Raw genomic sequence first — 25,580 nt, forward strand, 5'->3', positions numbered from 1 at the left:
ACCTTCGAATCCGCTTTGTCAGACCTGATGCTCATCCCTCATCTGCCAGGTCCGCTCCTGGGGGAGGGTGTGGAGTGGCGAGAGGGACACCTGCCTGACCTCAGTGGGGTTGCGGGGAGGATGGGGCTGGGGCCCAGCACCTAAGAGCCTGCGGCACGTGTCAGGACACACACAGCACGAGGGGCTCCACGCAGAGCTGCAGGACCCAGGCCCCCAGTCCAGGCGGAGGTGCATCTCTGAGCTACACATCAGACAACCTGAGAGCAGCCTCCAGGCACTGGACGCACACTACATCATCCCTAGTAAGAAAACCTTCACACCCGGGAAGTCTTCATTTCCCTGCAAGAGGTTAGACTCTTTTATTGAAGAGCAGAGTTTTGGGTGTTTACACTGTGCAGAAATGAGGGAAGACCCAGGGGTTAAGGGGGATAGGCACCATGAGGCCCCTCACAACAGAGCCTGCCTCACAAAGGACATTACAAAAAGATGAGAAAGCCAGCAGAACCACGGCCCTCAGAGTGCTTGTTCTTCAAGAAGCCCTGAGCACAACACCGGGATAGGAGGGCACGCGAGTCCTGGGCATCTCATGTTGCTCTGGCTGCCACACATTTCCAAGGGGGGGGTGATGGGCACAGCATCGCAACAAGGCTGCGGCCCAACAGGCTACTTGAGGAGCTTTGCCACGTTCAGACTGGGAACCACAATCTCCTTGAAGAGGGGCACATAGTTTGGGTTTGCCTGCGTCGGGCCCTGCTCCAGCGTCTCAATGATGGTCTGCTTCATGTCCCGGCTGGTGTCCCCTCGCATGGCCAGGAGTGCACCAATGTGCTCATCCCTGCAGGTGTGGGGAACACCACGGGTGTGTCAGCGGGTGCGCTTACAGCTGCTCACCCCCCACGCCTGCCTCAAACTCCCCCCAGTCTCCCCCCGCCTAGCTTGGGTCAACAGCTGTGCACGAGAAGGCATGCCCCATATCATGACAGGAGAGAAACCGGAGTTCTCCGCTCATGGTGACCTTTTCTTCAACCTATAATCACGAAGTTTTTTAAACTCTGTTCTCCTAAATCTTTAACAGACTGCCGAACTAGAGTGAGAGGACCCTGGAGAGCCCCGGACCACCAGTTCCTCCGGCTTCAAGCAAACCCACAGCACTGGCAGAGAGAGAAAAAGCTGGCTGAGGCAGGAGGGTGGTGGGGGGCATGCTGGTTGCATGTGACAGGCACATGTCCCTTCTCTGAATCCACGAGCATAAGACGAGCTTCCTGAAACCACTCTGCTCTGCTGCCGTCCCCCCAGTGCACAGAGCGTGGTGATGCCCCACCTGCACTCAGGCCACCTGCTCCCCAGCCGTGCTGACACCTGGGAGGTGCATGACCCGAGGCTGGGGTCCCATGGGCTCCAGGTCCAACAGCAGGGCTAGGGGACACAGAGGCACGCTGATATGCCCACTCTGCTCCCGGCCATAATCCACACAGCTTGTCCTCCCGGGAGCCAGGACACCCAACAGTGCTCACACCTGCTCGTCAGGCCCCTCCATCTTGTCAGCGACCCTAGGAATGAGCTTACTGCTGTTCCATGATTTCTAGCTAAAACACATGGCACATGGGCCCTTACCTGATGTCTGGATATTTGCTGACCAGAGTGGAGACTTCCAGGTAGAGCAGAGACGGGTCCGTCAGCTTAATAACTTCCGCGATGGCCACAATGGTATCACAGTGTCCATCTGCATCCTCCCCAAACCCCTGGAAGATAGTGTGCATGCAGCTGCCAAGCACCACGAGGGGAAACATGCCGAATGTCTGTGGAACTCTGTGGCCCAGGCACACACCAACGGCTCAGGATCGGCCCACAGTGGAGCTGTCCTGGGCGCCCTCAGCAGGGATGCTGCAGGGCAGGGGGCGGGCAGCCCACAGGGGCGAGACCAGTCTGGCTAGCACCGCTCCCATGGGGCTAGGAGTAACGCCCCAGAAGCTACCCTCAGCCACAAGGTCCAACAGACTTTCCTGGGCACACAAGAAGGATCAACTGGTCACTTGGTTCCTGACGTGACTGGCCCTGATCAGCGGGGGCCGAAACGGCCCAAGGGGTGGGGGGGACAGAAACAAGCAGGCACTCACAGAGGCCAGCTTCCGGAACAGGAGGCGGAGCTGCGCGGCCTCCCGGACCATCCTCTCGGCACCTTCCTTGCGCTCCTCTGCACTGCGGAAGGAGATGCGCTTCTGCATGACAGCCCGCAGGTACTCCAGCACCACTCGCCTCTGCGCCTCCGCGGTCATCCTCTGCCGGCACACACAGGGTCAGCGAGGCAGGCTGGAGGCTCCCACTGAGACACTGCCCTGCTGAGACCTCCCCGCACCTCCCCACTGAGACACCCCCACCCCCGCTGAGAACCCCTAGGCTCCCCACTGAGACCCCCCTCCGAGAACCCCTAGGCTCCCCACTGAGACACCCCCACCCCCGCTGAAAACACCTAGGCTCCCCACTGAGACACCCCCCCGTCCCCCGCTGAGAACCCCTAGGCTCCCCACTGAGACACCCCCCCAACCCCGTCCCCCGCTGAGACCCACGCCCCAGGCGCCTGCTGAGACCCAGGCTGGCCAGGCAGCTGTGCAGGGCACACGCCCTCCTGCCTGTCAACAGATGGCAGAACCTGAAGGAGCACACGTGCGGGTTCACAACAGTATTCACTAGGTTTCTTTCAAGTAAGTGGGGAAGGGAAACTTGTGCCCAATCGCACCAGCAGATGAGCCCTCCAGACAAGCCCCCACAGGGAGGGCTGCATGCATGCACGGGCTCCTCAGGCACCAACTACTGAACCAACCCAGCCAATGTTTAAGGAAATAAACGGTGGCACCAACAGCCGAGGGAGCAGCACAGGACTGCGGGCCAGCCGCCCCCAACAACACAGGTGAGGGAAGCCGTCAGTCGGGGTTCCAATCCCTGGGTCTCCCCACAGGTAGCACTCTTACTGGCAGAGTCACAAGAATTTCCTTTAAAATGAGGACTTTGACAAGGGTTCTACTGGGTCCCAGTCATCACAGAACAAGAAGACATGAAAGGTGTGAGGACCAGAATGAAAAGTGTCACTGTTCACACGACACAACCGTCTACACAGAGATCTAAAAGGGTCCCAAGACAAATCCCAGAAACAATCAGAAAGTTTTACAAAATGTCTGAACATGAGGTCAGTATATCAAAACCACTTCGTATAAGCCAGGAAAAAAACACTTGGAAAGCCCGACTTTTTAAAATGTATCAAACACTGCCTAAGGCCCTGAGAACCCATGAGAGGGGCCGAGGTGCTGCAGGAGGAAATAGGCTACTTCGGGGAAGCCCCAAGGACATGCACGTGGCTGAGGTGCACAGGGGCTCCGTGCGTCTGTGGCAGGGCTCCTGGGTCCCCCAGAGCCCGGCCACACAGAGAAGAGCCCCGGGGCCTCTGTGGAAGCAGAGAAAGGCCAGGAGCCTGCCTGTGCCCTGGATAGGGATCCCGGAGAGGAAACTGACCCACAGCCGCTGCCCCCACCCTCCCTTCTAGGGGATTCCGGGGCCGCTGAGGAGGTCCCTATCACAAGTGCGGCCTGTGTCTGTGGCCACGTGTCAAAGAGGGCTTGGTGGGGTGTCAGAAGGCAATAAGGTTAAAGGATCAGAAACGCCATCACCTCCAACTGGCTTATCTCCAGACACTGATGTCTCCTGCCTGCCTTCAATAAAACCGCCTGCGAATGTCCATTCACAGAAGAACCAACTGGACACTGAGTTCCACACAAGACGGCAGGTGGGCTCCAGCTTGCAGGTGAGCTCACACCAAGTCACTGTGTCCACACTCTTACCTTTTTATACGGCTTTTTAATTTTGGCAAAATCATTGAAATAGTCTTCCACGGTAACACAAATAATGTCCACAGCATTTGATCCTAACAGCCACTTCCTTGTCATCAGCTCACTGAGATGTTGCTGAAAAGAACACAGAAAACGTCACCTGGACACAGTCCCTGAGTCACGTGTATCAGGAGGAAGGTGCTGCAGAGCCTCAGTGATGTTTTGTGACAGCAATACACACATAACAACCCCACTGGCACGTAGTCCGCCAACACGTACCGTAACTCTGTGAGACGCTCATTACATATGACTTCAGTGACTGTGGATCTGTCCGTACACACACAGCCTTTATTGTTTATATATATCACATGGATATTCTGCATTTACCCAATCCTGATGGACATTTAAAACTGCTCACATTTTGCAATTAGAAAGAACAGTGCAGTGAACCTGTGCATTTCTGCAGGTGAAAGCCCAAAAGTAGAACTGCTCAGCCCACAAGTGTGCAAACTAAAACCCCGGAAACTTTCCACACTGCCCTCCAAAAACTACAGCACTGGTTCTACAGAGGACACACGAGAGCATCCCCTTTCCCATGCCTGCAACACCACTTGCCATCCCATGAAGCAAGGGAATACTCAGTTTGAGTCTGTGCATCTCTGAAGATCAGGAAGACCAGGCATTTTGTTTTTACATTTAGGACATTTGTAATCCCTTTTCTGTGAAAGGGCTTACTCATGTCCTTTATCCAATTTTGTCATAGTTTTTTTATTTTGAAATAATTTCAAATGTATCCATTTCATCTGTTTTCTAAACCATTTTCAAGAAAGTTGCAGACATCACAAAATGATCCCACCAATCACCCCAGAAGCTCCTCTCCAGCTACTTCCTTCCAAGGAGGACCCAAGATGATCACGGTTTTATTTTTTTAATATATTCTGGTCTCTGCCTATACATCTATATAATGCTAAACCATCTTTGTATTTTTGAAATAAACCCTACTTGTTCTTGGTGTATTATGCCTTTGATATGATGCTAAATGCATTTTGTTAATGACTTTGTTTTGTATGTTTATTCAAAGGGTCCATGTGATGTGTGTTGCACACATGCACAAGTTCTCAATTTGGTTCTGGTATCAAGAATTTGCTAATGAACACAGTCCATCTTCCTTCTATGTACTTGTTTCCATTTTGTAATTCACCAAGCTGATTAATCTCTTTAGTATTTCATGGGAGTCTGTTCATTTGTACATCAGAGGACTCCAATCTGGGACTGTATCATATAAGGCACACCTCACAGAAAAGCAAAGGCCCTTTCACAATGAGAGGTGAACTGAAGTGTCAGCTCTGCTCGGGTATACGGTCACAGGGTACATTGCAGACCCACATACACAGTGGATGGAAACACTACTGTCAGCCTGGAAATTAAAGCAGCAAAGAACCAGCTCCCACCTCCAGGTCCAGGAAGACCTCCTCCAGCAGGCTGCTGCAGCCCTCCTTTGCAATGGTGTCCAGAATCCCATCCATGCTTGGCTGGCTCAGAGACATGCCTTCTTCCATTTCATTTTTCAAATACTTCCTTTTTAAACTGACTATGGATTCTCTGTAAGGAAACAGTTAAGGCCCCATAAAGCAGCTGAGTATCCTTACCTTCTGCTCTTTTGTTCCTGGGTCACCCTGTCCACGATGGTCACTTACTTGAAGGTCTGGCAGTTGTTGATGATGGCGATCATATACTGGACATAGCAGTGGGGGTGCTGCCGATTCCTCAGGTGCTCTTCTTTATACGACTGAGCTTCCTCTTTGTATCTGAGGACACACAGCCCCCCAGCAAAACTATCAGTAAGGGGAGCCTGAGGGTGTGCCAAACACCACAAACAAATCACGCCTGATAAATACATTTGGCATCGTTAACATCTGACCAGGTAAACTTTAAAAATAAAGTAAAATTTTGGATGATCTATACTAATGAAAAATCAGGGAAGCTGATCATTTTATATGGATTATTGAAAATAAATTTTGTATCAGACTTTGAAATATGATTCAGTATTCTGAGTATACAAATATTTTGAAATATTTGTAGGTTGAAAATTATTACTTTATCTGACATATAATTTGCCTAGAAATTCATACAATAGTCTTGGGAACATTATGATATATTAGATAAAATGTCACTTTCTGAAACTTTCCCTGAAAAAATCAAATTAAGAAATTACTCAAAAATAAATAACTTGCTCATCTGAGGTCAAGAAAACAAGCACCTGAGATCACTACATACTTTATTTCTGAATTTATTAGAGACTCACAAACAAGAGCAGAACACTACAACACACTATACCTATGTTTAAAAGACCTTACGAAAGGAGCCAAGTTGGCAATTAAAGGGAAATAATTATGCACTTATTCCACCTTTCTGTCCAACGTGTGGTTCAGGTAATCAAACTTCTGGGGCTGATGAGGAAAATTTCCTCTTTCTGCCAACAAAATGACTAAGGCCATGATCCCCAGGGGCATGACTGGCGGGGACTCTCAGCCACCAGGGCAGGACAGAGGGACATGCATCTTGTGATGCACTGCCGTGTGGAGCACTCTGCTTACGCCAGGTTCTTGCAAAACAGCAAGAAAATAAAGAGGAATCTCACAAGCCTTTAGAGCCAACATGTGGCTCAGAGGGGGACAGCAGTTAGGGCTAGACAAGAAGGTGCTAGGCACTATGACATAATCTGCACGTGTCCACAAGCCAGTGGCTCAAAGAGGGGAAAGGCCACACTACTGCACCTGGGACCTGGGAGCCCAGACCTGCTGCTAACCCAGTCTCAACACACAAGTAGAAGGCGGCATGTCTGAAACCACTGGGGAAACCCAAATACAAACTTGGTGTCAGACAGCCCTACAGCCAGAGTAAGGACACAGGGAATGAAATGCCAGAATGTCTGGGATCTGCTTTAAAGTACTTGGGGTGGGGGGGGGGTGTGCAGGTGAGGTGAGGGGGGGCTTTAAAGGGACAGCTTTTGAAGGTGGACGATGGGTCAAGTTTTTTTTACACCATTCTTTCTGCTTCTGTATAGATTTGAAAATCTTCGCGAACAAGTCAAAGGGAGGGAGGCATCCAGCAGACACACTCCTCAGCCTTGTGGGACGGCCGACTCCCATCAGCGGGAACGGGGAGCCACCACCTGATGGAGCCCCTCCCAGGTCCTGGGTAGCGCAGACAACAGAAAGGAAGTGTCTGGAGGAGAATCTAACTCCGGCCCAGCAGGCCCATCTGGGCTCTCAGGAAACCAGTATAATCCATTCCAAAGGCTTGTTTCAAAATAACAAAGATCACAACAACAAATTCAGGCTTAAAGTATTTTTTAATATCAGGCATATTAGGATCAAAGTTTTGCTTTTAAGTTTTAAAAACATACACTTTCTAAATGAGCGCCCTGGCAAAAATACATACCTACTCAGGAAAGAGTTCATTTGCTGAAGACACAAAACAAGTACCTTTGTTTTCAAATCTTCACTTATCTGAGCAGCAACTTGAAGATTCTGTTCGAACATCTAAAAATTGGAGAATTTATGAATTCTAATATGAACTCACAAGGGTGCAAGTTTCCCATTAAAACCCCTATCTGCCAACTGGTAGTTATAGTCCGAATTCAGAAAAAAAAAAAAAAAAAAAAGGAAAGAAACCACTCAAAATATAACAAGTCAGTTAAATGAACAACTTTCTCAACAAATGAAAAGAAACAAGTGAATCGCTTCCTAATTACCTGCAAACAGGCTGGTCTCCACAAAGAGGGAAATGTGTATTCTCAGCAAGCTGACAGGGAGATGGGGGGCCCAGAGAGGTCGGGTGCGGCTGGGGTCACAGGGGTGCCAGGGGGTGGGCTGTGATTTGTGACGTGGATTCCTCATGAAGAATTGGGAAGATACACACTGGAGCTCAGGGGAGCTACACATGGAGAGGTGGAGAAGGGCTGGAAGGCCAAGCTCACCCCAGGCCTGTGGTACATGCAGTCTGTCATGACACCAGTTTCCAAAATAAAGGAAAGGATGAGGCCCCCTCTACAGCTCACGGTGTCACCCAGAGACAGATGCCCACAGTGCTCACTTGTGCCCGGCTAGTGTCCAAGCACATGCCAGTGACGTGGTCTCATACAAGGATTAGACCATGACTCAGCCCTCCTCCTGCCAGAAAACCTTCCTCCAGGAAGAAAAGCCAACGGGCCAGAAGAAAAGGACAGTAAGGAAGCTGGAGGACATCAGCAGGAGCTGGGCATCAAAAAGTAAATGAACTGGGGCGCCTGGGTGGCTCAGCCGTTAAGCGTCTGCCTTCGGCTCAGGTCATGATCCCAGGGTCCAGAGATCGAGCCCCACATCGGGCTCCCTGCTCGGCGGGAAGCCTGCTTCTCCCTCTCCCACTCCCCCTGCTTGTGTTCCTGCTCTCGCTGATTCTCTGTCAAATAAATAAATAAAATCTTGAAAAAAAAAAAAAAAGTAAATGAACCATAAGAAGGCACAATTATGGTTAAAATATAAAGGACTCTTCCCCAAATCCATCAGGTTATACTCAGTCAGGTGGTATTTTAGAAGACAAATCTCAGCCATTTCCAACATCAGAAAACACCAAACAAGCAAACTCAAATCTGAGTGTCCCATGCAAATAACATGTAATTCGGTTCTACTTCAAATCCAAACACTTAAGGGAAACTAGAGTAACTCTGGGCAAAACTGCTTGGACAGGTGACCCTTGGTATTTTCTGCTCCAGACAGAAAGAGAGGCCTGAGGCACCGGAAAGGTCTCCCTCTGTCTTTATTTTTTTTTTTTTAAAGATTTTATTTATTTATTCATGAAAGACAGAGAGAGAGAGAGAGAGAGAGAGAGAGAGAGAGAGAGAGAGAGGCAGAGGGAGAAGCAGGCTCCCGCTGAGCAGGGAGCCCGATGCGGGACTCGACCCCAGGACCCTGGGATCATGACCTGAGCCGAAGGCAGACGCTTAACCATCTGAGCCACCCAGGCGCCCTCCCTCTGTCTTTAGGAAGGGAGGCACTTTATGTTCATTTGTCAAACCCACAGATCCCAGGAATGATCCAGCAATGCACCCCAGAAGCACACGATGGTACCTGGAAGACAATGGCAGGGAGTGTCGTCTGGAAGAACCCATCCTGGTCGGCTTCGGGCTCTGTCTCTTTGATCCAGTCTTTCTTGTCTGTTTCTAGTGCTTTCCGCAGCCAGGCAATGATGTTTGACTAAAGAAGTTTGGCATCACAGAAAAAGGAATAGAACAGGCCACTCTGAGGCAATGCACACAGCCTCTCCTCAGCAGTGCAGTGGCAGAAACCAAACTCAGGGCCCTGGGAGTCGCTATTCCCAAACAAGGGGATGCCAGAGAAGCCACCCCACAAGCCGCCTCCATGGCAGGTGCTGCCTCCACTGACCACCTTTTGGATGAGCACCACACTACAGGAGACGCCAGGCTGGTCAGTCATACACGGAAGCACGAGGCAGACATGCTCCCAGCAGGTTTGTCCGTGGAAGACCACACACCAGCACCATCACCTCGGGAGCACAGACCCCTCCCTGCTTCCCAGTGTGGGGGCTCAGCATCTCAGTCAGAATGCTGTCTGCTGCTTGTGCTCACCTTGTCCAAGGAAGCAGACCCTGACCTCCTCATGTTACTCGCAGACCACCTGGGGGTCATGGGGGGTGGGGGGATGGGCACTTGGTCCCCAAATGCCACCCTTCCACTCCTGTGCTCAGCTCTAAGAGGCTGGCAGGCACCACTGCCCATCTGGCTACCAGGGGCTGGACAGACTCACTAGTCCAGCCAGAGGAGGTTTCTGTACCTGTAGAACACACGCTTCAACCTCCAGATCCAGGGCCAGAGAATGAGCCACCTTCCTCAACTAACTGGCCAACGCATATTTCAAGATCCAATTTCCCAGAAGCAAAGCCCACACATCCTTAGGAAGCCAACATCAAAACCGGTTTCTCCCCCGCCTTCTTTTGCCCACTGGCCTCGGTTACGGCATGACTTAGGGAGCCAACACAGCCTGGTTTGGGACCACACATTGCTCTACTCACAGTGAGAGTTGACATGTACGTGTCAAGCAGCTCAGAGACCACATCTGGAGAAAGCAAAGGCTCCAAGATGCTGACATCCACTTCTGGGGCCAGCTCCGTGTTCCCCATCATCTCTGCACTATGGCAAAACCAGGTATGAGAAAGAATAATTACCAGGAAGACAGAAAATGCTCAGCTAAGTGTTGCTATTTCTTTTGACACACAAATACCCAACCACCCTCAAGACTGTGTCAGGGAGGAGAGGCGGAGCCCTGGGGAGAGCACTGGGTGAGAAGTGCCCACGTAAGGCACCTCTGTCCCTGGCCTCAGCCCGCTGCACCCACATCACTCAGGAAAGAAACCCCGTGATGGAGGAGATATGTTTGGTCTATGCCCAGCACCTCCCCCTGGGGAAGGCCAGGGCCTGGCAAACCGGAAGTGCTGAGTAGACAGGTCCTATCGAACAAGGGAATGACAAACAAGTACAGTAATTCAGAAACATAAGTGCTGAAGTTAACATTTCTGATCCCTGCACTTCATAATGAAACATAAGTCAGCAAAAGTATCAATGCATTCGGACAAGTGTGCTTAAGAAGGCAGGGATGTGGGCTGAATTTCAGAAAAAAGTTTCCATAAAAAAGTTAGTATCTTTGTGTGGTTGGGTTTTTAAAAGTCCAAAGTTTGAACGTTCAGAAAAAATACACATGCTTTTTGCCATATTCCCTAAATACGTATTTACGAGGAAAACACTGAGTACTCACAGTTAGTCCATTATCTACAAGAAATACAAGGTCTTCCTAGGTGAAAAGGCACTTCACAAAATTCTGCAAGTATTAAAAGACTATTCACTCAACACAGATTTTCACCAAAGAATCTTAATTCAGCGTGAAATGTTTTTAGTATAAAGCAATCCAATTTTTCCCACTAGAAAGTCCAAATGCTAAAAAGGTGGCCAGTATGCAGCTGTCCACACACAGAAAAAGACACAAAACCAAGACACAAAACCGTGCACACCAACAAATGCACACCCGGTCTGGTGGCTAGAACAGGAACAAGGGCCCAGGGCCGATTCTACTCCTGCTCTCCACTCGCTGTCCATGTAAATGCTGGGCATGTGACTCCCTGTGCCTCAGTTTTCTCACACAAACAAATATGACCCTAACAGTGCTTTCCTCATGGGGTAACATGAAATCGAGCCCTGTACAGAGAAGGCCACAAGATGGGGAGATGGTGATCACTCCGGGCTTATGGGCTGGGCGAGGGCAGTGCTCAGGGGGCAGGACCAAGGCCTGGCAGAGTGAAGCTGCAGACACACCAGAGTGACCATCACTATCATGGGTGAGAGAGTTTCTCCCATTTTATGTTAAGATGTACATATTCTCTACTATAACCAGTTACCAAAATACAAACAAAAATCCAAAACCTTATTGCTAAAGCAAGAGGTTTAACAAATCTCTGCACATAAGCGACAGGCTAAAAATAATTCCAGTACAGTACTTTATACTGTTCTCTATTCACAAAACCCTGCAAAATCAAAATGCATCTTCTCCTCAGCTAGCTAACCTTAAAGAATGTATCTTTGAATATATTCTACAAAGAATACCCCGCCATTGCCTCAATTTTCAAACCCTACGTCAAACGAATACAAGCACAAAATGGCCCACATCCCTTTTGTGAAGTGACAAAACCTCAAGGTTGAAATGTAAAAAGAATGGATTTTTCCAGGATACTGGTGAGAAGAAACCAAACTGGGGGGGGGGGGGAGGACTGGAAGCCAGGAGGAGTGAGCTGGTGGCCCCTGTGACTCTGTGCAGGTCCCGGGAAATCCTGCACCCATGTGTCCTTACCTGTCCCCCGGGGTAAAACCACACACTCAGGGTGTCACCGCAAGGAGGAAATGGGTTAGTGCACAGTGGGCACTCAGTATCATGGAAGAGCCCAATGCTGAACTGCTTCCTAGGGACTGGACATCAAGGGCAGGAGCACCAACCAAACACAAGAGCATTCACACAACCAGAGGCCGGGCCCTGATCTCAAGGTTAAGCCCACACATGGGCCAGAGGGGAGGCTTTCATCAGCAGGAAAACAAAGTCTGAGGGTGCTGAGCACATGCTGGAGCAAAACAACTCAACTCTACATAAAATAAAATACAAGAGTAACTTTGGAGTTACCTTGTGTAGGTATTTAAGACCCATGTCAACAGGCTCACGATCTCATTGGCTTCTAGGTCTTCGGACGCAAGCTCCTGCATCCGCGTGCTCAGGGCCTGGTGGTACATGCTCAGGAGGTTTCTGAAGATCTCATAATGGGGAGGGAAACACTGAACCATCAGGTTTTTGGCAACGATGAGGTCATCTAGGACGTACTTCCTTATGATTTCCAGGTGGCGGACGAGCCACATCTTGTCGGACTCCCTGGTGTCTGCCTGTGTGCCCTCAATTCTAGTCGTCACGGTTCTGTCCAAGATGGCAAACATTTTCTCCTTCCAATTCTTGGGCCTCCCAGGAGGAACAAAACTAGTTTGTTTTTTTCGGTCAAGTATGCGCCTATCGATTTTTTCTTCCCTTTCAATAATTCTAACAACTGAGACCAGCAAGGTGGGGTCACGGCGAACAGTGACCAGTGACCTCTGCAGCACCATCCACAGCTGCTTGGCCAGCTCGTCCGAGAGCCCCTGCGTGCTCCCAAAGTAGCTGTGGATGAGGGTCATGTCTCGAGTGTTTCCACTGTCCATGCGGTACTGCTCATACATCAGCCCGTCCCGGGAGCACTCCAGGTCCATCAGCTTTCGGTGGGCCTGTAGGAGCGCCCCTTGTTCTATGAGGTCCTGGGTCTCCCTCACAATTTCGGGCACTAGGGAAAAAGGCACAAGATGGCACCGTGAAAAACCACACAAATGGCTGGGTAGGACCCTGGGAAGATGGCAGAGAGAGCACCAGGAATCTGTCTCCGCACCCAGACAGCAACTGCACTGGCAGAATCTGTCTGAATAACTATTTTGGAACTGTGGAGTCTGCAGAAGGCTGGCAAATTCTAGGAGATGGCTTGGGAGTAAATTGTGGTTAATTCTGGTCAATTTCAGCTCTTAGCACAGGAGCACCTTCCCAGCACCAGCCCCAGCCTGGCCTGCCCGCCACGCATTCCCAAAGCAGCCTATACACAGCTTGAGGGAACCTGGGTGAGCAAAAAGGACCATGTCTTCCAAACACTGGGGATCTGTGCTCCAACTGCTGGTTGCTGCCTCCTATCAGGGAGATGCAGACACAGTGGTGGAACCCATTGTTACTGCACTCAGGCCACCATTGTTGCAAACCCCTCGCCCTAGAGCCAGGTGACTTCAGGATGATTTAAAGAGCCAGTGCCTCTTTACCCCCTCCATTTTTATTCCTTCCCCCTCCAGACATTAAAGACAATGACATTCAAAAGCAACCTCATATACGGGGGAATTAAAAAGCGCCTGCACATGCTCAGGGAAGGGTCAGGCTCAGAAAAGACCTGAGAACACCTTCAGTTTACATCTCAGTCTTATCCTCAGCACAGAGACAGCCTACAATAACCAAAACAAGAACAATAAACAAAAATCAGCATGCCTGGCAGAAGAGGAGAATCTGATTTTCACAGTTACTATGTTATTAGATTCAAATGTCCAACGTTCAACAACAAAAAAATCACAAGACATAAAAAGATTCAGGAAAGTATGGAGATTCAAAGGAAAAAGATAACCCAACAGAAACCATCCCTAAGAAACACTAGGTTGTTGATCTACTGGATGAAGACTTTATTTTTTTTAAAAGACTTTATTTACTTATTTGTCAGAGAACAAGAATGAGCGGGCACAAGGAGGGGGAGTGGCAGAGGGAGAAGCAGGCTCCTCGATGAGCAAGGAGCCCGACACAGGACTCGATCCCAAGACCCTGGGGTCATGACCTGAACCAAAGGCAGACGCTTAACAGGCGCCCCTCTACTGAAGACTTTAAAACAAGTTTTAAAAGTTTTAAAATGTCAAGTGGACCAACATGCACACTGTGGACACCCCAGAAGATAAAAAGAGAGGAAAGGAGACAAAGAAATTATCTGAATAATGATCAAACTTACTTAACTTGATGAAAGACAACAATATAAACATCTAAAGGTTCAATAAACTCCAAGTAGGAAGAACTCAGAGACCCAGAATGAGACACGTTACAAATTGTTGAAAATCAAAGACAGAGAACCTGGAAAGCAGTGAGGGGAAGCAGCTGGTTGCCTACGAGGGAGCCTCAGTAAGACCACAAGCAGATTTTTCATCAGAAACTTTGGAGGCCCAAGGGCAGTTGGCTGCGAGAGTTGAAGTCTAAAAGAAAACAACAGTCACCCAGAGTCCTACATCTGGCAAAACTGTCCTTCAAAAGTGAAGGAGACACAAAGATACTCCCAGACAAGCACAAGCTGAGCACTCCTCGGCCTGGAGAGCTGCCCCAGCGTGTCCTGCGGGTGAGATGAAAGGGCGCTGGATGGTAGCGCAGAGAGTGGTGGAGGAATAAGGATGGCAATAAAGGTAGATACGTGGGTAGCTGTAAAAGCTAGTGTTATGGTAACTTCGGTTTGTCGCTTTACTTTTTGTTCTACATAATTTAAAAGACTTGTATATTTAGGGAAAAAAATTATTTGTCTAGTATTACTGTAACTGGTTTATAATTCCACATTGTGTTTTCCACATAATTTGAGAGACTAATGCATAAAAAACAATTAGTCTCTGTTTTTGGACAATGTATAAAGATGTAATTTTGTGACACCAATAACTGAAAGGGGGTGAGACAGCATTGTGTAGGAGTAGAGTTTTTATCTGTTACTGAAGTTAAAGTGGTATAAATTCAGAGTACTTTAATTTTAGATGTTAAATGTAATCCCCACAGTAACTACAAAGAAAATAGCTTTCAAATACATAAAAAAAGAAATGAGAAAGGAATTAAAGCATTTCACCACAAAAAAATCAACTAAACACAAAGAAGACAGGAATGCAGGAAATGAGGGACAAAAAGGCTGTAAAGCACACAGAAATCAAATAGCAAAATGACAGAAATAAGTCACAAATTTTCAGTAACTGCTTTAAATGTGAATGGATTAAATTCTCTAATTAAAAGACAGAGACTGGTAGAAAGGATAAAAACACAAGATCCAGCCATATGCTATCTATAAGAGACCCACTTGTGATCCAAAGACACAGACAGGTTGAGATGAAAGGGTGGGAGAAGACATTCCATGCAAACAGTGACCCAAATAGAGCAGGTGGCCCCACTAATACCAGACAAAATCGACTTGAAATCAAGTTTGCAAGAGACAAAGAAGGCGCATTATATGTTAATAAAAGCCTCTCTACAGCGAGAAGATACAATTATAAACAATTACACACCTAATGAGAGACCATCAGAAAACACAAAGCAGAAATTCATAAAACTGGAAAACAGTTCTCTAGTAATAACTGGGAAACCTCGATGTCACTCACAGTAGTGGATAGGACAACCAGTCAGGAGAGAAGGAAGGAGGCAGAGGACCTAAACAACACAATCAACCAAGTACATCTAACAGACACATACAGAACACTCCACCCAGCAGCCACACACATGTTCTTTCCAAGAGCACATTTTCCAGGACAGACCTTATGTTAGACCACAAATTAAATCTCAACAGATTTGAAAAGGTAGATATTATACAAAGTATCTTCTCCAACCAGGATGGGATGAAGTTAGAAATCTGTAACAAATGAACAATTCACAATTAGTGGAAATTAACACATTCAATCACTGGGTCAAAGAAGAAATCACAAGAGAAATTAGAAAATACTTAGACAAACAAAAGTAAGAACACACCGCACCAGAACTTAAGGATCCAAGAGAGCAAATGTTTAAGGACAAGTGTATACCTGTCACTGCTTGTGTAAAAAAAAAACTATCAAATCAACAACCTGACTTTATAATTTAGGGAAGCAGAAAAAGAACAAGCTAAACCCAAAGCTACCAGCAGGAAGGAAACAATAAAGAGAAAAGCAGAAAGAAACACAATTGAGAAGTGGAAAACAATAGAGAAAATTGACAAAACCAAAAGGTGGTTCTTTGAAAAGATCAACAATTGACAAATCTTTAGCTAATGAACTTAAAAAAAAAAAAGAGAGAGAGAGAGAAAAGACTCAAATACTACAATCAGAAATGAAAGTAGGGACATTACTGTTGATTCTACAGAAATAGAAAGGATCACGAGAGTACTATGAACAATTGTACACCAACCTATTTTTGCACTAGACATAGTGAAAAAAACCTACAGAGACTAACTCCTGAAGAAACAGAAAATCTAAATAGACCCACAACTAGTAAGGGGAGGGAAAATGGGGAGCTATCATTTAATGGGTGCAAAGTTTGGTCTTAATCTTTTAGTTTTACTATCATGTCACTGACACACAGCACCGTAGTTTGTTTTACAAGATGGAAGAGTTGTGGGGGTGGATGGTGGTGACAGCTGCACAACGTGAAAGTGCATAACACCAAAGAACTGTACACTCAAAAACAATCAAGATGTTAAATTTTATATTAAATCTCATGTTAAAACAAAGTGGGGGGGAAAAAGGCTGTGTGCACAGTACTACCAAATTACAGGCAATGAGAAAAGTCTAAAGAGGGTCAAACCAGCACAACATCTTCCCAATAAAGTCTACTCCTAACACAAATGCATATATAACATAGCCTCATTCGTTCTTCAAGGTAAGAAAATTATTTTCAACTCCTGTGGATGAACTTCTTCCAGTAAAGTAACTTTTGATCATTTGACATTAGCTTTACAAAACTGGAAGGAAATGTTGCCAGTCAACAGGAAATCATAAGGGAGGGGAATTAACTAGCAAGGTGCTGGCTCAGTGTCATGAAGGACATTCAGGCTTGGGGACGACGTTCCAATTCCAGGCAGCCAACGGTCACCAAGACGAGCTGCTTCCTTAGCACCCACTGTGGAGTCGGCAATGCTGTGCCATTCGTTGGGGGGGGGGGGGGCGATGTGAGAAGCAACTTGGAACATGGCCATAAGTATCAGGGAAGATGAGCAAGGGGGCCAGGTACTCAACAACACTGCCGTCAGACACGAGTGTGAGAGGAGTCCAAGGAAAAGGAGCTGAATAGGACACAAATTACCAAGGTACAATGCGGCTGGAGCAGGGCCACCATGATGTGGCTTTATAGTGGTGTGAAGAACTGTGGCACATTACGCTCAGGGGTTGAGCAGAGTTTAGGGAAGGACAGAAAGGGTTCACTGAGACCAGATACGGGATAAAGGAAGGGAAGGGGTCAGACCATCCCAAGGTCTCTTGCTGGGATGCTGGTGACCCTGCCAGAGGTGAGGGGGTGAGGGGTGAGACAATCTCGGGACTGTGCTGAGCAGACACGGAGCCCCACCCACATGACAAATGACACTGTTCCCGGATAGGCTGCAGAGCCTCTTACTGGTGAGGTATTAGGACATGGCTCTGAAAGGGACACCTCCACACCTCCTGCCACCACCCCACCCCACCCAGCCGCAAGGCCTCCACCAGATCCCGCCCAATGCTGACCAAGGCTGCAGAGTGTTTCCCTCCTGTGCCCTACCCCCCCGCCCCCGGCCTGTGCACACTCTTCTCCACCTGGGAACTGCCACTCGCCTGTATCACCTCTCCAGCTGGGAACTGGCCCGTCTGTCCTGTTCACGGGGATGCTTCTCTCTTTTTCACCTGTCAGAGTGCCATCTGGTCTACTGATCTGACAGCCACACTGCAACCCAGGGAATGAAGCTCACAAGCACTTATTCTGTTAACCCATTGCTGTGCCTCTATCCAAACGGAACTATAAGCATTTTACTGGTCTTGGCTTGTTCAAATGGTCCCTTCCACCCTTAGTGCAAACAAGAAGTTAACTATACAGGTGGGAATCAAACACTGCCCACACCGAGGGAGGTCTACAAAATACGCCGCACAAAAGCTGGATCTACCTCTTCAACACCTGTACAGCGAGGAAAAACGAGTCACAGGAAAGAGAATAGACAGCACTTTGCCCCTGACGCCCAAAGCACCGGCCATCCCCAGCTGTCCTCCCCACCCCCCCAGCCACCTGAGAAGATGTTCTTGAGGTTTTCCACAGCTGCGGCAAGCTGGCTGTGCCGCACGACAGCATCCTTCACATCCTTGAGGCTCTCAATGGTGTTGATGCTCTGCCTCCAGTCTTTGCTGACGTCGGCCAGGGACCGCTGGATGTCTTTGACATCGTTCAGTGCATTGTGTAGCTGACTCAGGCCTGTGCGCACACCGTCCAACTGGGACTGGATCGCAGCCTAGGGGAGACACCCGGGGGCGAGGGGATGGTGAGCAGAGCTAGGACAGCCACAAACAAGTCTTCCTCGGGAGGTTCAAGTTCACAGAAGACAAATTTCAGTAGCTGGGAATAGTCAATACTCAGAGAAAAGAGAATAAAATTCAACAAGAACTTAACTGATTCACAAAATAGCTTTTCCTTTTTTTCACTGCTGCCTTAGAACAGAACAATGTCTTTTAAAGCTCTGTTGAGAAAACCTCCTAAACTCCTCATGTGGGCCCTCAGCCTGAAGATACTGGATACCACGATGGGCATGCCTCAGGTCCCGTGGCTGCCCCAGGAGGACTCCACACATGGTCTCCCCAGGCATCCCTCAGTTCCCTCAGGCCTCATCTCAGACTGTCAGGACTTGCTCATCAGCTCTGAGGTAGAGGGCCTCCTGCCACTCAGCCGGGACCAGACTTGGCTCAAGGATGGCTGGCCCCACTGCGGAGAGCTGGTACATCTGGGATTCAGACTCACTCGACTGGCATGCCGAAATGCCATCAGCAAGTGGTACACGGCCAAAAGGGAGGGGACATGAAGGAGGGGCAGCCAGTGGAGGGGAAAGAAGGGAAGGCCAGTTGGCATAACCAAAGCCAGGTACACATCCGACCCAGGAGCCATTTAAGCTGCACATAGAAATTATTAATGATGATGGTAACGGACCACAGAAGGTCTCTAGGCCACTACTGATGATCATCAGCTAATCCCACAAGTTTCTGGAACAGATTAAAATGCTGACTAAAAATGTGGCAAGTCCAAACTGTTTTTTAAATTAAAGTAAAACTAGTGTTTTAAATAGGCCAACCAGTCTTTGGATGCTTCATTTTGGTACAAATGATCCTCATCCTGTCTTATTAAGCCTGCCATTATCCAAATGCTAACAGTGTTTTCAAGTGCCACATGACTGTGAAAATGAACTTTCCTCAAGGGCATTCTCTTCACCCCCAAGACCGCTCTGCTGCCTGTCAATCACAGCAGGCCATGGTCTTAACATTTTTGTAAGTACACTGAACGTCTGTATTTTAACAAAACCTTATCTCTTCATACAAATTAAGTTGAAAGCCAAACCAATCACAAAATACCTTGAAAAAGAATAATTTTCTTTCTTGTCCCACTCTCACATGCTTAATAACTGTGCCGCACTCTCCTCGCTCCTTCCTGCCCAGGGCCAGCAGAGTGCCTGGCACACAGCCAGCCAGCTACAGCGTATGCTGAAAAGTTCTAAACAAAATGCTCTCTAGTGGCACTCTGTAGAAGACCTTTTAACAAATAAGGATAGCTGCTATTCTTCTAGTATTGTTTAAAATTTAAAAGGACACTTCTGGGTGCTTAAAAGATTGTTCCTTTGGTGTTTCCAATATTCCCACAAACTTCTCTATAATCTACTGCTTGGTAATACAGTTTTGGAAAGAACGTGTTAAGTAAAGGTTATGGTCTGTTCTGCTTTCCAGACCATCACAAAATCTAATTTAGCAAAACTACAATGATGATGTTATGCAGGAACCCAGAACTCAAGATAAATGGATCTATCCTGACTGGGAGTAAAGTGGATGCCTGTGGCCTCTGGTCTCATACCTTCAGTCTGGCCTCCACTGAGGCCTTTTTCCGGGCCTCCCTCCTTCGGTACTGCTCCACTTTGTCCAGCTGGTCCGGGCGCTGAAGCATCCCAGCAACCCTCTGAACAGCTGTTGCTACAGCCTCCCGGTCTGTCTCCTTCATCGTTAAAAAGCAGGTGGAATCTCAGCACATGTCATACTAGAGGTACCCTGTGTGAACAGGGAGAGAGCAAGCACGAAGGGAAGATGTGTTAGGAAGGTAGAAAAGGTTAGGTACAAAACTCATGCCCCCTAACAGTCTCAGCTGTTCACAATGGAGCTATAAGGAGAACACCTGAGATCCAGTAAACCTGAAAGCTGAACCAGGATTATGAACTCCTTAATAATAGATATAAGCCTTCAGAACTCAGATATGAAGACACTTTCACCTTTGAGTAAAGCAGAGGCATTTACAGGTAAAAGCTATAAACAAATGGAGAATGTCTCTATGTGGACTTTAGATCCCTCATCCTATCAGATGTCAGTCTCCAAGGTACTTCTCTCCCACAGACAAGAGCCAATTTCTGGAACCTTCATAGCACCCTTTGGCCACACTGGTGGGGCAGCTGTTCCAGGAGGCCTCAGTGAGGACACGGAAGCACCCAGACAGCATATGCCTCAACATGCCTCACTCACCCCCAGCTCAAGTCCCAGCACATGCCCCTCAAAAAAATCACTACTGGGGCATGTGGGTGGCTCCGTCGGTTAAGCACCCGACTCTTGACTTCAGCTCAGGTCGTGATCTCAGGGTCGTGAGGTCAAGCCCTGTGTCAGGGCTCGGGGCTCTGAGTTTGAGATTCTCTCTCTTCCTCCCCCCGCCTTGGCCCCCCCTTCCCCGCTGGCATGGGTGTTTGCACATGCGCGTGCTCTCTCAAATAAATAAATCTTTAAAAAAGGGACATATTTTAAAAAAATCATTACTGGCTGTTAATATCTGAAATTCTACTTTGTACATTTAACAACCCTAATAAACAAAGATGACAAGGCAAAAGGCACCTTCGCTCAAACAAACCTACCTTCCATCCCAGCTCCAATGCCCCAGCCCTGGCGCCAAAGCGGTATCCGGGAGCGTCTGGCAAATGAGAGGATTTAATAAACATGTGTTCCCCTGACCTCAGACATTACACTATTTCCATGCATGTTTTCTGTATGTAACTTCTTGACGAGATGAAAAAGAGCCGTCCTCTCCCTAAATTCCTTACCCGCCCCCCCGCCCCACCCGCTTACAGCAAAACCCTCAACTCCCCGGACTACTTCCACGGAGGGCTCTGTACTAATTGACCACTATCCGCGCAGGACCTGCCTTCTGACTCCTCTTCGCAACAGCACTGCGCGGCCGGCACGGCCTCTCCTTCCACCTGACCGACCGGGCACTACCCGGTGCACAGTCTCAGCGGGACGGAGAAACGCGCAAGACGCCCAGGCGAGAGCCGCGAAGCCCAGCACCGGGGGGCCAGCCGACGGCCGCTCCACCACCAACTCCGTACCTGCACACTTCCGTTCTCCTCCGCTGCCACACCTCACCGGCACTGCTGCCGACCCGACGAGCCGCGCACCCCCCGGCCGCCCGCTCGGGGCCCGCGCCGGCCCCAGCGCGCTGCCCCCGCAGTTCTGCAGCGCGCGGCTCTCTCGGAGCCCACGCGCACCCCCTCCAGCCGGCAGGACGCGGCCCCCGGAGGACGGCAACGCCCCCGCCCCCGCCCCGCCTTTCCGGCCGCGGAGCGCCCCGGCCGCGTCAGTGGAGCGCGGGCCCGGTCTGGAGCGGCCGGCTGTGCCGCCCGCCTCCCGGGGCCGCGCGTACCCGCCCCCCCGTCCCGGGACCTTGGCGACCACCGCCCCGGAGCCCGCCCACCGCCACTGCCGCCACCACCCACTCACCTCCCACTGCCGCCGCCCGCAGCCCGACCGGAAGTGAGCGGCGCCCGCGGGCACTTCCGCTTCCGCCGCACGCCGGAAGGGCGGGGCTTGAGCTGTGGGACCAACAGGGTGGCGGTTCTATATGGGGTCCCCGCCGGGGATTGCTCTCATTGTGGGGGGGGATGTGCGACCGTCAGGACGGGGTCCCCGCCCCCCGCCCGGGGGCGCTCTCACTGTGGGGGGATGTGCGACCGTAAGGACGGGGTCCCCGCCCGGGGGCGCTCTCCCTGTGGGGGGGGGATGTGCGACCGTCAGGACCGCCCCCCTGCTCCCCCCCCCGGGGGCGCTCTCCCTGTGGGGGGATGTGCGACCGTCAGGACGGGGGTCCCCGCCCGGGGGCGCTCTCACTGTGGGGGGGGGATGTGCGACCGTCAGGACCGCCCCCCTGCTCCCCCCCCGGGGGCGCTCTCCCTGTGGGGGGATGTGCGACGGTCAGGACGGGGGTCCCCGCCCGGGGGCGCTCTCACTGTGGGGGGATGTGCGACCGTCAGGACCGCCCCCCTGCTCCCCCCCCGGGGGCGCTCTCACTGTGGGGGGATGTGCGACCGTCAGGACGGGGTCCCCGCCCGGGGGCGCTCTCACTGTGGGGGGGGATGTGCGACCGTCAGGACGGCCCCCCGCCCCCCCCCCGGGGGCGCTCTCACTGTGGGGGGATGTGCGACCGTCAGGACGGGGGTCCCCGCCCGGGGGCGCTCTCCCTGTGGGGGGGATGTGCGACCGTCAGGACCGCCCCCCTGCTCCCCCCCCGGGGGCGCTCTCACTGTGGGGGGATGTGCGACCGTCAGGACGGGGTCCCCGCCCGGGGGCGCTCTCACTGTGGGGGGGGGATGTGCGACCGTCAGGACGGCCCCCCGCCCCCCCCCGGGGGCGCTCTCCCTGTGGGGGGATGTGCGACCGTCAGGACGGGGGTCCCCGCCCGGGGGCGCTCTCCCTGTGGGGGGGATGTGCGACCGTCAGGACCGCCCCCCTGCTCCCCCCCCGGGGGCGCTCTCACTGTGGGGGGATGTGCGACTGTCAGGACGGGGGTCCCCGCCCGGGGGCGCTCTCACTGTGGGGGGATGTGCGACCGTCAGGACCGCCCCCCTGCTCCCCCCCCGGGGGCGCTCTCACTGTGGGGGGATGTGCGACCGTCAGGACGGGGGTCCCCGCCCGGGGGCGCTCTCCCTGTGGGGGGGATGTGCGACCGTCAGGACGGGGTCCCCGCCCCCCTGCTCCCCCCCCGGGGGCGCTCTCACTGTGGGGGGATGTGCGACCGTCAGGACGGGGGTCCCCGCCCGGGGGCGCTCTCCCTGTGGGGGGGATGTGCGACCGTCAGGACGGGGTCCCCGCCCCCCTGCTCCCCCCCCCGGGGGCGCTCTCACTGTGGGGGGATGTGCGACCGTCAGGACCGCCCCCCTGCTCCCCCCCCGGGGGCGCTCTCACTGTGGGGGAATGTGCGACCGTCAGGACCGCCCCCCGCCCGGGGGCGCTCTCACTGTGGGGGGATGTGCGACCGTCAGGACGGGGTCCCCGCCCCCCTGCTCCCCCCCCCCGGGGGCGCTCTCACTGTGGGGGGATGTGCGACCGTCAGGACGGGGGTCCCCGCCCGGGGGCGCTCTCCCTGTGGGGGGGATGTGCGACCGTCAGGACCGCCCCCCTGCTCCCCCCCCGGGGGCGCTCTCACTGTGGGGGGATGTGCGACCGTCAGGACGGGGTCCCCGCCCGGGGGCGCTCTCACTGTGGGGGGGGGATGTGCGACCGTCAGGACCGCCCCCCTGCTCCCCCCCCCCGGGGGCGCTCTCACTGTGGGGGGATGTGCGACCGTCAGGACGGGGGTCCCCGCCCGGGGGCGCTCTCCCTGTGGGGGGGATGTGCGACCGTCAGGACCGCCCCCCGCTCCCCCCCCCCGGGGGCGCTCTCACTGTGGGGGGATGTGCGACCGTCAGGACCGCCCCCCGCCCCCCCCCCGGGGGGAGGGACCGTCAGGCCGGGATGCCTGCCTGGCCGCTACCAGGGTGTGGGGGCGGCGTCAGGACGGCCCCGCACCGAGGACCGCTTCCCTGGAGCGGGCCCCGTCTCACTCAGCCCCTCGTACTCCGGCCCTTTCTGCCGTCTCCCCTCAGGGTCCCCAGGCCGACCTCGTCCTGGGCGCTGTGGACTCACCTTCCCTCTGGCCTCCGCTCGTGCGTCCTCTGTAACCCTCCGTGGCCTGCTTCTGTGAGGGAGCCACCCTGCCGCCCTCCGCCTGACGCTGTGCGCGCCCCGTGGTCTCCCCCACCGCGTTCTGTCTACCAGCTCGTGCCGGTCCTCCCGCGGCGGCGCGGCGCGGGCTGTGTCTCCTTCGCGTCGCCGCAGCTCCCGCCAGACCAGTGACCGGCATGGGGCCGGCTCGGCGCACTAACGAACGAGGCAGGGCGCGGAGGGTGGCCGGGCACTTCCGTCAGTCCGGCGCCCCCACGCCGCCGGGCAGCTCCCCAGGGAGCTGCTCTTGTCACGCCCTGGAGTCCGGATGAGCCCGGGCCCTCAGGACCAGCACGTCCCGGGGTCAGCACCCCGATGAGCACAGGCACAAGCGCACAGGAGCGCCCCCCGGCTGACGCCGGGCTCGGCTCCAGGACGCCGCGTGTGGGGGCGCAGAGCCGCAGGGAGGGGAGGAAGCCGGCCCCGGGTTGCCGTGTGGAGAAGAGGCCCACTGGTCCCAACTCCCAGAGTGAGAAGATTTCAGGGTGGCCCGCTGTGAGCAGCCCTGCCTGCCGTCACCCGACAAGGAGCCCTGTTGCTGTTACAGAGACCAGCCTGTGGGGATAAGCACCTCCTGAAAGCCAGCCAAGGTCCTGCCAACAGGAAGGGGACTGGAGCACGGCGGGACCGGCAGCCGGCCGGGAGGACGGTGCAGTGGGGTGCACAAGTGTGCGCACACAGCGGGGTCGGGGAGGGAGATGCAGGGGCGTGAGCCCCCCGCCGCCCGCCGTCCGCTGAGCAGCGGATGAGGGGCGCTACCTCGGCGCACTGACTGACGGCCAACCCCTCTGTTATCCCATCTGTACCTAGCAACTCACGAAAATATATTACTCAATTGAGCAATGAAGAATGTAAACAAAAAGTTGAAATTATGTTTGAGACTATAACTGTAAAGGCATTTTGAAATTAATAAAAATGTGCCAAAATTATCAAAGCTTTTAGGGCTTAATTCAAAATATAACATTTAACATACCCAGGTGGAGCCTTGTGCTATTGACATTTGTGTTTGGAGGTAGGACTCCCTAATAACTTCCTCAGCCAGGATGGTTAATATTGGGATGGCTGTTAAAGGACTTTTTTTCTCCTTAAAACTAGAAAAATAGAACTTGATTAAAAAATTTTTGACTTCTCTTTTTGGCAGACCAAATAACTGAAAGTCTCCTGTAAAACATTGGATGAAAATAGCGAGCACCTTTGTAAGTCACCCTTTTCCTGAGCCCAAGCAAGCTCAGGAAAGCCTGGAGGAAAACTACCCTAGAGCAGGGATGGGTGAGGAGGGGAGGGGGCTGATGCCCAGGATGGGCTTTCACACCCATATGTGGGGTCAGGGCTCTTCCACAAAGCCAGGATGCTCAAAGGATGCATCCTCAGTGCAAGAGTGGACCAAGAAAAAGAAAGTCCCCAAAAGCAGTTTCTCCCAGGTGTTGGGCTCCCTGAGTCAGGGAAGTCCCTCGCCCCCCAAGAACTCAGAGCTGGGAGCCTGCACGTCACCTGGGTCTAACACCCTCCTCAGCCTAGCAGCTCTCACTGAAGCCCTTTGACAGAAGCAACCCCAGGAATATTTCTGGAGAAGCCCCCCAACCTTGGAGTAAAGAGCAGAGTGCAGTAGCCTGTCCTAAAGGCCC

The 25,580-nt window shown here is 52.0% G+C and overlaps 1 protein-coding gene across 4 annotated transcripts; it reads right to left on the bottom strand.

Annotated features, from left to right (window-relative positions):
• Positions 1-330: 330 nt before the first annotated feature.
• Positions 331-24,667, bottom strand: EXOC3 (exocyst complex component 3). 4 transcript variants are annotated; one of them, XM_027606072.2, is made up of 14 exons: positions 23,878-24,667; positions 20,835-20,890; positions 19,799-19,989; positions 17,978-18,197; positions 12,044-12,725; positions 9,894-10,011; positions 8,933-9,058; positions 7,266-7,366; positions 5,519-5,629; positions 5,273-5,423; positions 3,834-3,956; positions 2,118-2,279; positions 1,615-1,742; positions 664-835 (listed from the first exon to the last, which is right to left on the bottom strand). In XM_027606072.2, the coding sequence occupies exons 3-14, from the start codon at positions 19,940-19,942 to the stop codon at positions 664-666; spliced, it is 2,238 nt and encodes a 745-aa protein (XP_027461873.1). In that variant the 5' UTR covers positions 19,943-19,989; positions 20,835-20,890; positions 23,878-24,667. The 4 variants fall into 4 exon arrangements, with proteins under 4 accessions (XP_027461869.1, XP_027461873.1, XP_027461870.1 ...); XM_027606069.1 differs by lacking the exon at positions 23,878-24,667 and adding an exon at positions 21,697-21,765; XM_027606071.1 differs by lacking the exon at positions 23,878-24,667 and adding an exon at positions 21,306-21,486.
• Positions 24,668-25,580: the final 913 nt, after the last annotated feature.

Source organism: Zalophus californianus, chromosome 5 (genome assembly GCF_009762305.2).
Source record: "Zalophus californianus isolate mZalCal1 chromosome 5, mZalCal1.pri.v2, whole genome shotgun sequence".
NCBI lineage: Eukaryota > Metazoa > Chordata > Mammalia > Carnivora > Otariidae > Zalophus > Zalophus californianus.

Excerpts from the sequence above, each read along its gene's own strand:
- EXOC3 (XM_027606068.1), bottom strand. The coding sequence starts at position 19,942 with ATGAAGGAGACAGACCGGGAGGCTGTAGCAACAGCTGTTCAGAGGGTT. Across the intron at positions 12,726-17,977 it reads CCTCAAGAACATCTTCTCAG|TGCCCGAAATTGTGAGGGAG; the intron begins GTGGCTGGGGGG and ends CTTTTTCCCTAG. Across the intron at positions 7,367-8,932 it reads TCCCTGCCATTGTCTTCCAG|ATGTTCGAACAGAATCTTCA; the intron begins GTACCATCGTGT and ends TCCAATTTTTAG.